Source organism: Branchiostoma floridae, chromosome 18, assembly GCF_000003815.2.
Source record: "Branchiostoma floridae strain S238N-H82 chromosome 18, Bfl_VNyyK, whole genome shotgun sequence".
Lineage (NCBI taxonomy): Eukaryota > Metazoa > Chordata > Leptocardii > Amphioxiformes > Branchiostomatidae > Branchiostoma > Branchiostoma floridae.
Genome location: NC_049996.1, coordinates 7,810,876 through 7,828,665, shown reverse-complemented (window position 1 = coordinate 7,828,665; position 17,790 = coordinate 7,810,876). Strand labels below are relative to the sequence as shown.

Below are 17,790 nucleotides of genomic sequence, written 5' to 3'. Positions count from 1 at the left end.
ATGTCAAACCAACCTCAATACTGCAAACGCAAAGCCCGAACGAGATGGCATATTCCGACGAGGACAACATCTGCTTGACTGTATCAAATTACTACAAGGCTTAAGGCTCAATCATAAGGAAGACCTGAACCGCTATACCGGACGGCGTAGTGGTGAAAACTGAAATTATTACATCCATAATAAAAACAGCTACGGCGAAATAAAAATAACGTGCATCGTTTCCCAACGGAGTACAGACGACATGCAAATCCACATGCGATTGCGGCATACGGAACATAGTGATCTAGGTGCGAACACTCAACGCACCAAGTGATTACAAGACTCTGTTGCTGGAGGTTACCCTCCAGTCACAAAGTAATAAGAATCCGTAGTAATGGAGGACATAAATGACCGTCTCTTGCAAAGTTTAACTGCCTTGGTACACCAAATGATATCCATGGTTAGTCCTATGGCATCAGAATCGTACGACGGAGCCCTAATATCCCCCTCACATTATACACGATCTTCGGACGTACTTCGCGATCGCAGGCAGGTCGGCTGATTTTAAGATCTTAAGAGGGTATCGCGTATTTTTCGCCCAAGAACTCTCCCCCTCACATATAAGCGAGGCTCATGAGATCGACCGTGAATAAATCTATGATAATGAACATCCCATGACCTCTTACACGCGGACAAGGTAACACAGAACGTTCCTCTAAAAAGGCAAGAGATAAATGTTGCTTATTTTGTTGTCGGAATCCTTATTACCAATGAATGTGATGCGCGGGCATGATAGAAATGACACAAGAAAGGAAAGCGTGTCACAAAGCCAGCCTACATACTACCACAGGGGCCACAATGTTAGAATTACCCTCACATTCCCAAAATTGTTAAACAAACGGAAGTCGGGCGAACGTCACCCGAACGTCTCCCGACTGACGGACGTTCGCCATCCGATTTGCGCTCGATGATTAATAACTATGTCTGTGCTCACCTATCGGTCTTCAATCGTTGGATTGACGCAAGACTATTGACCGATACCCTTGCGAGGTACGCACGATTTGCACGCACGATCTGCGACTCGGTAACGAGCTCTGCGATCTCAGAGATCTCCTGCGACTTGTCGCTTATGTTAAAAACATGTTTTGCCGCACCGTGACCATCGTACGACCCCTGAAAATTTGCCGGCGGTCTCTAAAAAGATTATCGTGAGAAAACCGGACGTCTTACTCACGAAAATGTCATTTAGAGCTCGTAGACTAGTCTTCCAATCGATTGTCGCCTAATGTGAGGGGGGTATAAGCGAGGCTCAGACGATTGCCGCAGAATCTTCGTCCGATTGATTTTATTCAAATGTGACAGGGGTATAACGACCACGATCAGGTAATAAGCTAATTAGAAAGAATGGAAAAAGATTTTTGAGCTAAGGGATGAGGATTTGTTTTGAAGACTATATACAGTAGTCATTGAGAGAGTTCCATAGATTGTAGTCCGAAGGAAATAACATTGCCATAAAAAATGCATATGTTTTTGTTGTAATTTTCATCCGTGCCAGGTCAAATTGCTGAGTCATTTCGGTGACCACCATGAAAAGGAGTCCAACTTAAATAAGTTGTATCTACTAACAGACTGGGTTTACTGAGTTGTTGTCTTGTACTGGACAAAGTGTAGAAATAAAGCATTATTAACATAAAGAAAATATTTAGCTTATCAGTTGAATTCTAAGTGAGTACAACGGAAAGAGAATATTGATATGAATGATACCTTCTCTTCTCACGCATACTACCGAGCTGGTACCAGTCTGTTCACCTCTCGTAACTTTTGGCATGTCCAGATCTGTGCACGTTAAACCAACACTGTTGATTACTTCGGCGTTGCAGACGGCATTTCCTCATGAGAAGCAAGAAAAGGCGAATTGCATGCGTTTGTTTGTATCATAAGTTCAACTTTATTCGGGGGGTGGCCTATATCCGACGTTTTCAAAAACAGGGTATTTAGGGATATCAAGTTGACGGTGTTTTCAAATTACGTTGTTTCCAAAGAAGATTTCATTTTGATTTGGAACCACAGTCCGTGGACTTGATTCCTAAATGCACTATTATTGAAAACAAAAACCGAATATAGGTTAACAACGGATAAAGGTAAACTAACGTTACTAGCCTAGAGTCCAGTTTTGTTAGAGTTGGTCAGTTCGCAACAGGTTAATCAGTAAGATCATGCAGCAGATGTTGGTAGCGGAACAAAACGCACAATTCTTTTTGTTAATTCAAGATTATTCTCAGATTTTTATTATTGTTAGTAATAGTCTATTCTTGCAGGAAGCGAATTTTGAAAAGGTCTATTCTATTACCGGATGGTTTCAGACTTGCTTCTTTTCGGGTAGTTTCGGAGTGATCACGTTCTGGACGGTGAAGTTTTTTGTGTTGTTGTTGTTAGCAATAGCCAAATACATGTCGTGCTTCGAACAATTTTTGCTATGTGAGCGAGAAACACAACACAGCACAAACACAACCACGTGATACATGAAGCATGCCGCTCATCTAGCCTCGGTTCAGGCTGACGGCAAATGAAAAACTAACGCATTACAGGGCGTTCAATCAGCTGTAATATGCTGCTGCCGTGAAGCCTGCTAAAGAGGCTACCATTCTTTTGTATCAGTTGATACGAGCACAGTGCACGCGATTGTGAATATTTGCACCCAGTAGTTTACAGAAAAGACGGTACAGAGTAGCTGTACATTGTTGAACACAAAGCTGCGGGAGTTCTGAGAAGAATGGACAACCTAAAACTCATCCGAACATCACTGGTGTTACTGTTGGGTCTGTGTCACTGTCTGCCAGGTGCATTTTCACTAACAGGTAAGAAGTATGGTTTTCCATATCCGTATCAGTACCAAAATGCATTTTTTTTATTTTCCTGTTCCTTCTTATACATATTTTTTACTTAAAAAAAAGAAAACCTTACTGTCTTTCCGAAAACATTCTGACCCCTGAAGAATATTTTCGTAATTTTTTTTTCCATGTAGTATTTGTCATGAAACAAGATTGTTCTTCTAAATGCTCTAATATTTTCTTTAACGTGACAGGAAGATAATCTTTAGACAAACAAAGCAAGTAATTTAGATTTAGATTTTTTTTTTTAATTCTCGAGAGTGTAAATTCGTTTGACTGATATTTCCTTACCTTAACTAAATTTAGGAAATATATATAACGTTGTAAGATTTAACAGGAACAATTTTGTTTGTTCTTGAATTTCTTGATACAAGAAAATGTCTCGACGTGTTAAGTAAGTGCAGTAAAACAGGAAAAAACATGGTAGTGTGAACCTGTATCAGCGGCCGCCTTTGTATAGCAACCACCTGGCCATTCCGGTCCCTTTTTATCGGTCCCTTGGGTATTTCCATCGACCTAAGCATTAAGAAAAATCTATAGCGACAACCTGTCCAACGCGGCCACGTTTAGCGACCACTTGTCCAACGCGGCCACGGCCACATGGTTTTACGGTCCCGTAGATACACGAACACTGCCTTTTGCGATCATAAAGCGGTCGCACATCACCGTGCGCCGAGTTTGAAATCGTACTTTTCGAGGATTTGGAGTTCCCGACAGGGTCATTTTGGCCGTAGGAGAAGTTACGCGTGCCTTGAACGTTAGAACGCAAGTCTTTGTTGGCGAATTTACCAGGCAATATCAATCATTTTCGGTCTAATTTGTAATTGAGTTAGGAAAAGGGCGCAGATTTCAGAAACACAGAAGAATGGAATGGGACGTTTTGATTTGAAACTCTGCACTGTTGGTCGGGTTTCAATGACTTAATATCGACCAATATAGAGAAAACCCGGCCATCGTTCGGTCAAAAATCACCCGTCAAGCTCTTTTCCTTATGCGTGATGCTAGTTTTATACATACCTCCATGAAACATAATTCAAGGCCCGGGATGGGGCATGACTGAAATATGCTGTATTTGCTCTCAAGCAAATATCGGCCTTTCTAGTTTTACACATACCTCCATAAAATATTTATGAAACACTGTTACTTGCAGGTGGCTGGGTGGAGACCGACCCGACATGGGTGACACCGGACCTATGGGAGGGGGGTGACGGACTCCGGCGGTTTTCCGGGTACGTCTTGGACTCCAACATCCAGACGACTTGGAGACGTGGAGACGAGGACGCCAGCTGGCAGCTGACGTTTGATCTGCAGACGTCCCTGACGCTTTCCAGAATTCGCATTTGGTACATGCTTGATGCCACACTGCATGGATTGCACATGAACGCTACAGTCATGGTTATGACAGGAGAGCAATGGATCACAAACTGGACGGAGGCGAATGTGAAATTATGTGAAGTTGAAATCACATTTTTTCACATGACAGATCAAAATGTTATTTTATGTGAAAGTGTTTCACATAATGTCACATTTGCCGGTGTCCTAGCTAAGAATGTGATTTTATGTGAAAAAGTTACAACATGTAACAGATAAGTTTCCACGTGTTTCCAAAATATGCATTCAGCATGCAAACACTTTTCAAAGATTTTAAGTATGTATTCCATACATGCTTGTCTTGTCATAAACCACAGACTTCGTACGCGGTCAAGACAAAGGCTGTCTTTTTTTTAATTCCACGTCGCTCATGTATGGGTTAAATATTTGTGGACTGTTCTCCAAAATATGCGTTGTAAGCGATACAAAGCTTGCGCAAAGTTATTCTACTGTGTAGTCAAAATAAAAAGTGTGAAAAACTCCCCCTCCCCTCGAGTGCCGCTACTATTCTGCCGATTAACTAATTTACAAGTGAAAGCACCGAATTCATTCACATATATGGTTTGACGGCTACGCCCAACTCCTCCTTTATGTACCACCTAAGAGTTAAGAAGATTCAAGGAGTTTGTGATCTGTTAGTTGAAACATATCGGCCCAGTTTGTAAAAACAGTCTGTTCAAAAGATCTTGTATAAACATTATGGTCAATTAGAATTAGAAATCTTAGTCGGTACTTTGAAGAACCAAATCGATGTGTCATGAAGTGACCCTAATGGACAGACAGCAAAGGAAATGGTGGACCCGTCATTATGTGACCATAGTTGTGTCTGTGCCGAGGACGGATTTAACTTAAATAGATGACTCTCATCCATATTCACAACACACAAGCCTGCTATAAGATCAACAAGGACGCGCTTTATTTTTTTACGTCAACTCCGGATCCAAAGAAGCGAACAAACAGTGGACTGACTGGAGTTTAGAAAAGATTCTCTTACTTATCTGACATGGACATGCTAATTGCCTCCTGTAGAGGCTTAGAGAAATATGCTTAGCATACTCCTATAAAGTATAAAAGACAAAACAAGGGGCTATTTGGACAACATAAAAGGGATAAGATTCATTGTTGTTCGTACAAAATATACAGGTGTTTACTTTGCACATCGGCTGGGCTTTTGTACTGCCACCCATAAGACTTACTTGTATATGTAAATATAGATAATTTGACGATGTCAACATTGAAGTGCAAAATGCTTGAAGGCTTACTGATTCGAGGAGACTCGTTTTACCACTCAGAGGTCACAATCCAAATTATATGAAATCATATTTACAAATCTTCACTCTATGTATAGTATTTCAATTTACAGTGCTTATACAACACGAAACATTTATAAGCCCGTAAACTGAAGCGACGACTATTTCCGGCATGTATACAATCATTGTCAAATCATAATCTAAACAACGCAAGCTGCCAACAGGAACAGGCCAATATGAAAAAATGTAAAAGGGAGTCTATAGCAAATGATTATAGAACTTACGTACAAAAGACAGGACAGGGTTTACCGAAATTTTTCAACCTCCTTGCCCAAACACATCTCATCTGACTTGTACATAGTCTGGCTTCACTTGACTGCAGACTGGGATGTGTATTGGGCACTACGAACACGGAATGGTTACAAACGGACATTTTTGGTTACAATTCTGGGGCAATTTATTTAGTTTAGATTGACCCTTTTGGCGACATTTTTCGTTTATGGACCCTGGCCAAGATTTATAAACGTGGAAAGGCGAAGATTTCTGGGATAACGGCGAAAAATCCGGTTTATGGTCCCTCCGGGCGGTCTAATGCGCGCGGTCAAAGTGCGTTTCACACCTACATTCTTTCCCTCTCGCCCATAATCCCCATTGTTTTCTCATTAGGGAGACGAATCTATGCCCCAGCTGTTTATTGACGATTTGTTAGTCGCTTTTATAAAAGCTCCTTGCTTTTATCGGGCTTTCTATTTTGTCATTTTTCTTGAACTCTGCCAGCCAATACAAGATACAATACAAAATAGAAAGCTCGCTTTAAAACGACTAAAAAAACGTAAAAAAAAGCCGGAGCCTAACTTCTGCTTGGAGAAAATATCAGGTCTACATGGAAACACTTAAAAACTTTGTGGGCAACCTTCCTGTTTGAACGTTCTTTTAGAGCTGTACAAGTTACCCGTAGGTAATAGTGCTAGACCAGAATCCTATATATCTTATAATCTTAAAACAGGACTTGTCAATTATCTACAGCATTCTTAACTTTAGAAAACAACAAGATTCCATCCATTTTCCCGTCGGCCACGGTTCAGGATAAAGTCTATTAGGCTTGCATTGAAATACTCCAAATTGCGTAGTCAACATTTCCGTTTGGGCGCCCCTTCAAAGCTGTACAAGTTACCCGTAGGTAATAATGCTAGACCAGAATCCTATATATCTAACTTGTAATCTTAAAACAGGTATTTTTAGTGTTTTGCAACATTCCTTGCTTTAGAAAACAACAAGAATCCATCCATTTTCCCGTCGGACACAATTTAGGGTAAAGTCTATAAGTTCTGCATTGAAACACACCAGTATGCGTGGTAAGCATTCTTGTTCGGGCGTGATTATAAAGCTGTACAAGTTACACGTAGGTATTAATAATGCTAGACCAGAATCCTATGTGTCTTACAATCTTAAAGCAGGATTTGTCAATGTTCTACCGCATTCCTAACTTAAGAAAACAACAAGAATCTATCCATTTTCCCGTCGGCCACAGTTTAGGGTAAAGTCTATCAGGCTTGCATTGGAACAGTCCAAAATGCTTGGTCAACATTCCTGTTTGGGCGTCCCTTCAAAGCTGTACAAGTTACCCGTAGGCAATAATGCTAGACCAGAATCCTATATATCTTGTAATCTTAAAACCGGTATTTTCAGTGTTTTGCAACATTCCTTACTTTAGAAAACAACAAGAATCCATTCATTTTCCTGTCGGTCACAGTTTAGGGTAAAGTCTATCAGGCCTGCATTGAAACACTTCAAAAGGCGTAGACAACATTTCTGTTTGGGCGTCCCTTCAAAGCTGTACAAGTTACCCGAAGGTAATGATAATAGACCAAAATCCTATATATCTTGTAATCTTAAAACAGGTCTTTTCAGTGTTTTACAACATTCCTTACTTTAGAAAACAACAAGAATCCATCCATTTTCCCGTCGGCCACAATTTAGGGTAAAGTCTATTAGTTCTGCATTGAAACACTCCAAATTGCGTGGTCAACATTCATGTTCGGGCGTGCTTTTAAAGCTGTACAAGTTACCCGTAGGTATTAATAATGCTGGACCAGAATCCTATATGTCTTACAATCTTAAAACAGAACTTCTCAATGTTCTACCGTATTCCTAACTTTAGAAAACAACAAGAATCCATCCATTTTCCCGTTTGCCACATGCACAGTTTAGTGTAAAGTCTATCAGGCCTGCATTGAAAAACTCCAAAATGCATGGTAAACATTTCTGTTTGGGCGTCCCTTCAAAGCTGTACATATTACCGTAGGTAATAATGATAGACCAGAATCCTATATATCTTATAACAACAAAACAGGACTTTTCAATGCTCTACACCATTCTTAACGTTAGAAAAAGAACAAGAATTTATCCATTTCCCGTGGGCCACTGTTTAGGGTATAGTCTATCAGGCCTGCATTCAAATACTCCAAATTGCGTGGTCAACATTTCTGTTTGGGCGTCCCATCAAAGCTGTACAAGTTACCCGAAGGTAATAATGATAGACCAGAATCCTATATATCTTGTAATCTAAAAACAGGTCTTTTCAGTGTTTTACAACATTCCTTACTTTAGAAAACAACAAGAATCCGTCCATTTTTTCCGTTGGCCACAACTTAAGGTAACGTCAATTAGTCCTGCATTGAAAAACTTCAAATTTTGTGGTCAAATATTCATGTTTGGGCGTCCTTTTAAATCTGTTCAAGTTACCCGTAGGTATTTATAATGCTAGACCAGAATCCTACACGTCTTTAATCTTAAAACAGGACTTGTCAATGTTCTACCGCATTCCTAACTTAAGAAAACAACAAGAATCCATCCATTTTCCCGTCAGCCATCATTTTGGGTAAAGTCTGTCAGGCCTGCATTAGAAAACTGCGAAATGCGTAGTCAACATTTCTGTTTGGGTGTCCCTTCAAAGCTGTACAAGTTACCCGTAGTAAATAATGATAGACCAGAATCCTAAATACCTTATAACAACAAAACAGGTCTTTTCAATGCTCTACACCATTCCTAACGTTAGAAAACGACAAGAATCCATCCATTTTCCCGTGGGCCACGGTTTAGGGTAAAGTCTATCAGGCTTGCATTGAAATACTCCAAATTGCGTAGTCAACATTTCTGTTTGGGCGTCCCTTCAAAGCTGTACAAATTACCCGTAGGTGATAATGATAGACCAGAATCCTATATATCTTGTAATCTTAAAACAGGTCTTTTCAGTGTTTTACAACATTCCTAACTTTAGAAAACGACAAGAATCCATCCATTTTCCCGTCGGCCACAATTTAGGGTAACGTCAATTAGTCCTGAATTGAAACACTTCAAAACGCGTCGTCAACATTCCTGTTTAGGTGTCATTTTAGCTTAAAGCTGTACAAGTTACCCGTAGGTAATAATGCTAGACCAGAATCCCACATGTCTTATAATCTTATAACAGGACTTGTCAATGTTCTAGAGCATTTCTTACTTTAGAAAACAACAAGAATCCATCCATTTTGCCGTCGGCCACAGTTTAGTCTATGAGGCCTGCATTGAAACACTTCAAACATTCATGTTTGGGCGTCCCTTTTAAGCTGTACAAGTTAGCCGTAGTCAATATTGCTAGACAAGAATCTTATATATCTTATAATCTTAAAACAGGAGTTTTCAATGCTCTACAGCATTCCTAACGTTAGAAAACAACAAGAATCCATCCATTACCCCCGTCGGCGATAGTTTAGGGTAAAGTCTATCTATCAGGCTTGCATTGGAACAGTCCAAAATGCTTGGTCAACCTTCCTGTTTGGGCGTCCCTTCAAAGCTGTACAAGTTATCCGTAGTTAATAATAATAGACCAGAATCCTATATATCTTATAATCTTAAAACAGGTCTTTTCAGTGTTTTGCAACATTCCTTACTTAAGAAAACAACAAGAATCCATCCATTTTCCCGTTGGCCACAATTTAGGGTAAAGTCTATTAGTCCTGCATTGAAACACTTCAAAGTTTGTGGTTAACATTCCTGTTTGGGCGTCCCTTCAAAGCTGTATAAGTTAACCGTAGTCAATAATGCTAGACCAGAATCCTATATATCTTATAACATCAAAACAGGACTTTTCAAGGCTCTACAGCATTCCTAACTTTAGAAAACGACAAGAATCTATTCATTTTCCCGTTGGCCACGGTTTGGGTAAAGTCTATCAGGCCTGCATTGAAACACCTAAAAATGCGAGATCAACATTTCTGTTTGGGCGTCCCTTCAAAGCTGTATAAGGTAACCGTAGTCAATAATGATAGACCAGAATCCTATATATCTTGTAACAACAAAACAGGACTTTTCAAGGCTCTACAGCATTCCTAACTTTAGAAAACGACACGAATCCATCCATTTTCCCGTGGGCCACGGTTTAGGGTAAAGTCTATCAGGCCTGCATTGAAACACCTAAAAATGCGAGATCAACATTTCTGTTTAGGCGCCCCTTCAAAGCTGTACAAGTTACCCGTAAGTAATAATGATAGACCAGAATGCTATATGTCTAATAATCTTAAAACAGGTATTTTCAGTGTTTTACAACATTCCTTACTTTAGAGAACAACAAGAATCCATCCATTTTCCCGTCGGCTACAATTTAGGGTAAAGTTCGTTGGTTCTGCATTGAAACACTCCAAAATGCGTGGTCAACATTCATGTTTGGGTGTGCTTTTAAAGCTCAAAATCGGCAGGAGCTCGAGAGTTTTCCTTTTCTGATCCGTGGAAGTGGAACAGGCCACCTCACCAACTCACTTATGTCTTACATAACGCCCTCGATCTAAGATACTATGTTCCTCTATGTGTTGTCGTCACATTGATTTAAAGGCATTTAGAAACTTCACTGTTTTTGTATTGATGAACTGAAATTATTATTACGGATTTCTTTGTGTTTCTTACACGGAATGAGTCGGAAACAAATCTTGCCGGTTTTGGATTACGATTTGTTTAGACAAATTACCGCCATTGTTTGTTCCGGCACCTGCTGTTGCATACATTTTTGTGTGTTAATTTTTGCTATTGTCTTTATACCCCCTTCACATTACATACGATCTTCGCACGTACTTCGCGATCGCAGGAAGGTCGGCTGATTTGAAGATCTTAAGATGGTCTTGCGTATTTTTCGCCCCAAAACTGTCCCCTTCACATATAAGCGAGGCTCGTGCGATCGACGGTGAATAAATCTATGATAATGAACCTCCTATGACCTCTTGCACGCGGACAAGGTAACACAAAACGTTCCTCAAAAAAGGCAAGAGATGAATCAATGTTGTTTCTTTTCTTGTCATAATCTTTTTAACCAATTGATGGAATGCGCGGGATAATGGAAATGACGAAATAAAAGAAATTGTGTCACAAAGGCAGCCTTTATACTGCCACAGGGGCCACAATGTCACAATTACCCTCACATTTAAAGACATGCCATCTATGCAATCTGACGTCAATCGGGCGTACGTCGAACGACTGACGGGCGTTCGCCATCCGACTTGCGGTCGATGATAGATAACTAGGTCTGTGCTCGCCAATCAGCTGGACAATGATTGATTATAGTTGCACTTGGACAGATGTCCACAATACCACACCCCTATAAATACCACGCCCCTACGGATACGTGTTCACAAAGTCAAAGATGGCGCCCAGGAAGAAAGGAAGAAAAGGTGGCCAGACAAAGGTGCCAGAAGAGTGTGCATCCGTACATGAAGAAGTGGTAGAAGAGGATGATGATCTCGAGAAAGAGGAGGACGAACCTGCCGAACCAACCTACAAAGTTGAAGACGCAATAGCTGATTTCTTTGAAGCCAACCCCCTATTCTATGATAAGGGTCATCCGGATTTCAAAAACAAACAGAAGAAGAATGCTCTGATGGAAAAGTTTTCCAAGACGTCGGGCCTGGGGATCAAACGTAAGTCTGTCCTATTTCTCCTGGTATCATCTCTGAAGTGGACATATGAAAAGTTCCCTAACTTTGGAAGAAATTTGCTATCATTTGCATCATTGTTCTTTGTCCCTTGCTGCTGTCATTCAAATTCAAATGTATTCTGCTGAAATGGAGCATTCCGGGGAGAGTCATTATTCATAGTGGTTTCCCTTCACATCTAATGTTGAATGTTCTTGACTTTTTCCTATGTGAAGTTGAGGACATCGCCCGCAAGTTCAAGTCTCATCGGACGGAATACGTGAGACTGAAAAGGTTGAAAAAGGGGAAGTCCGGGTCTGGTAAAGTGTTGCTGACGAGCCTTCAGCGCTGGAAACTGGAACGCTACCAGTTTTTGGATCCCTTCTGTGTTTCAAAACTACCAGAGGACCTGGGATCTGTAAGTATTGGCATGTTAGTGCATTGATGAATTGATGCTTGAATGCCTGACTCCTATCCATGTTTGCAGCAATGTATTGAGCAGCATCATGCACTTATGCTTCAGATTTTCAACACTGAAAACTCGGAGGAAGGAATCGAAGAGGAGGCGGAGGAGGATGGGAACGTTGTGGCCGGAACATCGACAGGGGGGACAACTCCCTGTGGCTCCCACGCTATTGGGTCCAAGGGTGTGAAGAGGCCTAATTCTAGTGACAACCCAAACAGCAAGAAGAAAGCGGTCACCACTTCTAGTCTGTCTGACGTCTTGGCAAAGTTCCTGCATGACACTGAGAAGGAGAAGAGCAGGGCACAAAAAGAAGTAAACATTTACTTGGCTTTGTTAAGTTAGACGTTTGCTCACAGTGACAACTCAGAACACTTTATATTGTATACAATTAACATTGCTGTCATGTTTTCGTCTTCCGTGTCAGGTGGAAAACCTCGCCAAGGAGAGTCAACAACCGGTAGATGAAAGGTTTGCATGGAGTCAGTGGCTCACCTCGACTTGCTTTCGTGTCCCACCGGCCCACTTCTACCAGTACCAGAGGGAGACCTTCGAAACGACCATGCGCTGGCTACCTAACGAACCAGCGGCACTGCCGGGGAGACCAATGCCAGGCCCCCCAGTCTTGGCGCCACCACGGCACTACACTCCTCACCAAGGATATACTCCACTGCAGCCGCCGACACAGCACAACACACCCGACTTTGCTCAACTGCATGGAGAAGAGCAACAGCATTCTGTAATGGGCTGGATGCCTGCTGCCCCGCAGGCCAGACAGACAGGTGTTCTACATATTGATTCTTTGTGGCTTGCTTATCACTTAGGGTTTATTGATAATGACATGTAGCTTGAAAACAGTTCCAACGATATTCAAGTGTTCCTTTTTGTCTAATTTCAGAGGACCACCCTGCAGGGACCTAGAGTATTTACTCCCGCCTTGGCTACGATGACTTCGACTCCATCTGTAATGCGGAAACAGTAGGCTGCAGGGAGTGTGACATGTGAAACACCACCCTGGAAGTACCGACAAAAATAACAAGCGGTTTCTTACCAACAGTATGATAAATAGCGGCATGTATTAGCATTGACAATATTTGTTGTATTTCCCTTTTATTTCTCTTTCAAGTTTTATTCCATCAAGCATGATGTGAGAAGAAGTCGTTCTGTTAACAAGCTGTAAACAAGCTGATTACAAACAGTAAGGATTAATGGCGGCAGTCATCAGCATTGTCAATATTTGTTTTATTTTCCTTTTCTTTCCCTTTCAAGTGTTATTCAATAAAGCATGATGTGAGAAGAAGTCTTTCTGTTACTTTTGTTACTTTTTGCCATCTCTATGGTACATCTCTCCTGTACACTTGCCAATATTTGTGAAGAAATTAAAACTTCTTCATATAATGAAATCTTGCTTTATCTCAGTGTCACTTTTCTATCACTAAACACATACAAACCATGAAATAAAAAGTAATCATAAAGCGACACATCTGTTAAAGGGAAGATTTTTTTGCCCGTATTTCGGTTGTGAATCATCATTTTTAACTTCTAATTTTTAAGTATTACAAATGAATGACCAAGAAAGGCACACTTTTATCTATACATTGTAACTTAAACAACAATGAAAACTTAGGAAAGTAAGCAAGCCCTTTCTCGTGACAGCTCAATATCATTGACGGAATAGTCAAAAGGGTCTCAAAAGGGCATGTTAAACAAGTCGGATGGCTTCCTCCTGCCAAGGTACACTTCCTGCTTCGTTGTTTACATAGTGCATAAGGTACTGTCTGAGCATCCGACCCTTCCGAGAGGCTCTTTCGCCGGTTGCACCCTCCTGGTGACAGTCTCTCAAAACACCTGCGTCCCGCCATGACCCGGGCACGACCATGCCCTCCACATCCTGGTCCAGCTCTTCGTTCTGCAGGGCTGGGAATCTGTCACGCATGATGTTATGCATCACCAAGCATGCCTTTGTGATGCACTCTGCGTTCCTTTGCAGAACATTCATGGTCGTCAACAGAACCCTGCAATGAGTGAAATGGAACAGATATTTATAATTTGTATGCTGTTATTGTGTCCCACAAGCACGTCGAATGCAAATTATTGTATGAAGTATGCCTGCTGGTATGGCTTTACGTACCTGAACCTGGATGCAAGAATGCCAAATGCATTCTCGACGACACGCCTTGCCCTAGACAGTCTGTAGTTGAAGATCCTTTGATTGTGTGCTAGGTTTCTCATAGAGAATGGTTTCATCAGCCATTCACGTAGCGGGAAGGCATCATCCCCGATGATATAGTATGGGGTCTCCCTGTCATCATCAGGTAGGTCATCTGGAGGCGGCAGCCCAATGGTTCCCTCTTGTAAGCCCTGTCGTAATGTACTCAGCTGGAATATTGCTGCATCCGAGGTCGAGCCCTCAGCGCCTACATTGGCCCAAAGAAACTTATAGTTGGCGTCTACAAGTGCCATTATCACGATGGAGTGGAAGCCCTTGTAGTTGTAGTAATGGCTTCCACCTTGTGGGGGTTTGCGCATTGCCACATGTTTGCCATCCAATGCCCCACAACAGTGAGGGAAGTTCCATCTAGATGCAAAGTTCTCAGCGACGACTTTCCACTGGTCGGGCGTTGATGGAGTTGCAAATTGTTCTTCCCTGTACTCTTCAACAATGGCAGCACATACTTCCGGCACAAACAAGCTTATGGTGTTGACTGCAATGCGGAAACTATAAGATAGACTCTTATATGAATTCCCAGTTGCTAGGAAGCGCAGCGTCACTGCCAGTTTCAGCCCGGGACTTAGTGGGGGGCGGCAATAGAACTTCTTGGTGATTCTTGGCGAGATCCTATCTAAGATTTCTCTGAACATTTCAGCATCTAGTCGCAGGTAATTCCTAAAATCCCCATGGGATTCACGCATCAATTCTTGCATGAGGTTGTCATATTGCCCTTGCAACACCCTCCGTTGCAGCCATGGCTTGACCCAGCAAGTACGGTTGCGTCTTCTTGCCCGAGCCTCGTCTTCCGCCAACAGCGCAGCAACCACAGCCTGCTTGCGACGATGAAGCAGATGAATTCGTAGCCGTAGACTGGCAATACGTGCACGGCGGAGCCGGTCCGGAGGGATGAGTTCCCCTTGCTGCTGCATGCCGCATACTACTACTACTACTATGTACTGCACATATAAATTCAAAAAGCATGTCACAACTGTCTGTCAGGTGCAAAATAAATCAAATTACTAATTGACACGAGCTCGACCCAGGCTCGTAGAACATTCCCCCGACACAAGTAGAATGCTCGTAGGAATCATGTCCGACTTCCCTGACTTAGCAGAAGTCGAGCGAGATGTGAAGGAATGTCGCCAGAGTTTTGTGCGATACTCCTGCGGGGCCGTCTCAATTTTAGCGATCATCGTCTGATTTTTTGAGGTGAAATCGGTGTTCAATCGTTGGATTTACGCAAGACTATCAATGGAATGTCGTACGATACCTACGCGAGGTACGCACGACCTGCAGGGGACTTGGTCCAAGCTCTGCGATATCAGAGATTTCTTTCGACTAGTCGCTTATGTTAAGAACATGTTTGGCTGCACCGCGACCGTCGTAAGACCCCTGGATATTGCCGGCGATCCATAAAAATCGCAAGATGATCGTAAGAACACCGGACGTCTTACTCACGAAAATGTCATGTAGAGCTCGTCAACTAGTCTTCCGATCGAATCGCGCCTATTGTGAAGGGGGTATTATGACGCCCCGAACACCCAGGTTGACCATGGACAATAGGCCTCGGAATTTTTGTTGTTGGCTGCAACAGAGAGGAGATACTTTACTGATAATTGAATGAAGACCTTTACTGTACAATTTTGCCCAACCGAGCTAAGTACAGGTCACAATAAGTCAGGATGTATACATATAAAAGTGTCACACTTAAGTACACAGTGGTGCCACACAAGCAAACTGGCACTCAAGCCGAGCCACCAGACAATGTCCACCCGCTGCGCTCATAAAACGCCCCCATCAGCGCTTGACTAGCTCTCCTTCCTAGAAAAATCACGCTCCGCTCGCTGGTCGCCTAGGGCGACCTTCTGGTGTTGATCGCCTGCGACCTTCGGGTGCCTTCGCTCGAGATCGGAACTCGCCGACGTTCGACACCCGCTCGGACGGTCGATCCCGAGTACGTACATGAACTAGTTGACCTCAATTACCATATTAGTGACGCCTGTCCATATACATGTACTTGATCCATTAGCTTTCTTAGAGGCGTTTAGCATGTCCATGTTAGAAAAAAATTTATTCCAAACTCCAGTGTATGTCCGCTCCTGCTTAAATATAAAGCACGTTCTTGTTGATTTCATTGCTGGCTTGTGTGCCGTTCGCTTGTAATTGCTATCAAGCAAATCAATAAGGACGAGAGTCCTCCATTGAGTTAAATCTGACCTCGGCACAAACACAACTATTCCCATGATAACTGGTTCACTATTTCCTTTGTTGTCTATCCAGTAGGGTCACTTGTTGACATATCAATTTGGCTTTTTAGAATAGTACTGACGAGAATTTCTAATTTTAGTTGGCCGTAATGCTTACACAAAATATTTTGAACAGGACGGTTTTACAAACTGGGTCGGTAAGTTTTAATTAGTAGATCAGTAGCTTCTTAAATCTCAACTGTTTGGTGGTACACAAAGGAAGAGCTGGAAGTGATACACAACGGACGACCATAAGTGCATGGTCATGAAATTCGGTGCTTTCACTTGTAAGTTAGATAATCAGTAACATAGCAGTCGCGCGCGAGGGGAGGGGTCCACACCTTTTGTTTTGACTGAACGATAGATAATGACTTTGCCCAAGGCTTTGTATAGCTTCAATAAAACGAATATTGTAAGAATTTCCACAAATATTTAGCCCATAAAAGGGAGAAGAGCGGTGTGGAATGAAAAAGGCAGCTTTTTTATTGAACGTGTGAAGTCAGAAAATAACACTCGCTTCTGGAGTGGACTGCCCTTTAAAGTTGTACATAAGTATTCGTCGGTCGTCTTGTTGCCTGGAGGCAAATGTTATAAAATAGGGGCTTTATACACTTACCTTTACATAGCCTGCCAAATCACATTACTTCATATCTTATATAAGTGGAAATCACATTAGTTTCACATATAAAAAATGTGATATCCTGTCACATTTTTTCACATCTTGCAAGTTTGTGAACATCACATAAAATTCACATTTCTCAGCATGCCAGTTGTCTTCACATGTTTTCACATTTGGTAGCTGGCCGCATTTCACATAAGTTTAACATGAAGTCACATTTCATAGAATGTGATTCAATTTAACATTATTTCACATTTTCATCAAGAGCCCTTTTCACATAAAAATCACATAAGTATAGCCGGTCGAGACGTGTATCGACAGTCACATTATTTCACATAATGGCTGCACAACCAATGTCACATTAGGTAACATATTTTTACATTTCAGAATGTGATTCTTCAAGACCGTTTTGGGGAAATGTGAAAAAATGTGATGTAAACTTATAACATTTTTTTCACATAAAGCTCAATTTCTGTGCCACCCCTCAGAAATGTGACGTGAATGTTATTTTATGTGATTATATGTCAACTTATATGATAAAATGTGATGCTATTGAAACTCAAAATGTTTCACATAATATCACATCATATCACATTTTCATAGAATTTTCCAGAAAATTCACATAATTTTCACATTTATGCACCTTGTAGTGACGTGTGGCCGCAATTGAAAATTGGCTAGAGTTGCTGCAGTTAGTTGTCACCATTTGGCACGGCCCACTGAGATACCAGCTTTATATAGCAGCAAGGCAAAAACAAACAAAACAGAGAATTCAACATTATTCATTAATACCACGCAACAAACGATACACGCACAGTTT

The 17,790-nt window shown here is 41.6% G+C and overlaps 2 protein-coding genes across 2 annotated transcripts; one reads left to right on the top strand and one right to left on the bottom strand.

Moving 5' to 3' along the window:
- The first annotated feature begins 10,992 nt into the window (after positions 1 to 10,992).
- On the top strand, positions 10,993 to 13,453 carry LOC118405332. The gene is made up of 5 exons (XM_035804776.1): positions 10,993 to 11,436; positions 11,667 to 11,848; positions 11,954 to 12,208; positions 12,321 to 12,675; positions 12,792 to 13,453. Exons 1-5 carry the CDS (start codon positions 11,163 to 11,165, stop codon positions 12,812 to 12,814), a joined length of 1,089 nt encoding a protein of 362 aa, XP_035660669.1. The 5' UTR covers positions 10,993 to 11,162; the 3' UTR covers positions 12,815 to 13,453.
- A 118-nt stretch (positions 13,454 to 13,571) lies between these two features.
- LOC118405334 (putative nuclease HARBI1) lies at positions 13,572 to 14,563 on the bottom strand. The gene is made up of 2 exons (XM_035804779.1): positions 14,025 to 14,563; positions 13,572 to 13,908 (listed from the first exon to the last, which is right to left on the bottom strand). The coding sequence occupies exons 1-2, from the start codon at positions 14,420 to 14,422 to the stop codon at positions 13,596 to 13,598; spliced, it is 711 nt and encodes a 236-aa protein (XP_035660672.1). The 5' UTR covers positions 14,423 to 14,563; the 3' UTR covers positions 13,572 to 13,595.
- Positions 14,564 to 17,790: the final 3,227 nt, after the last annotated feature.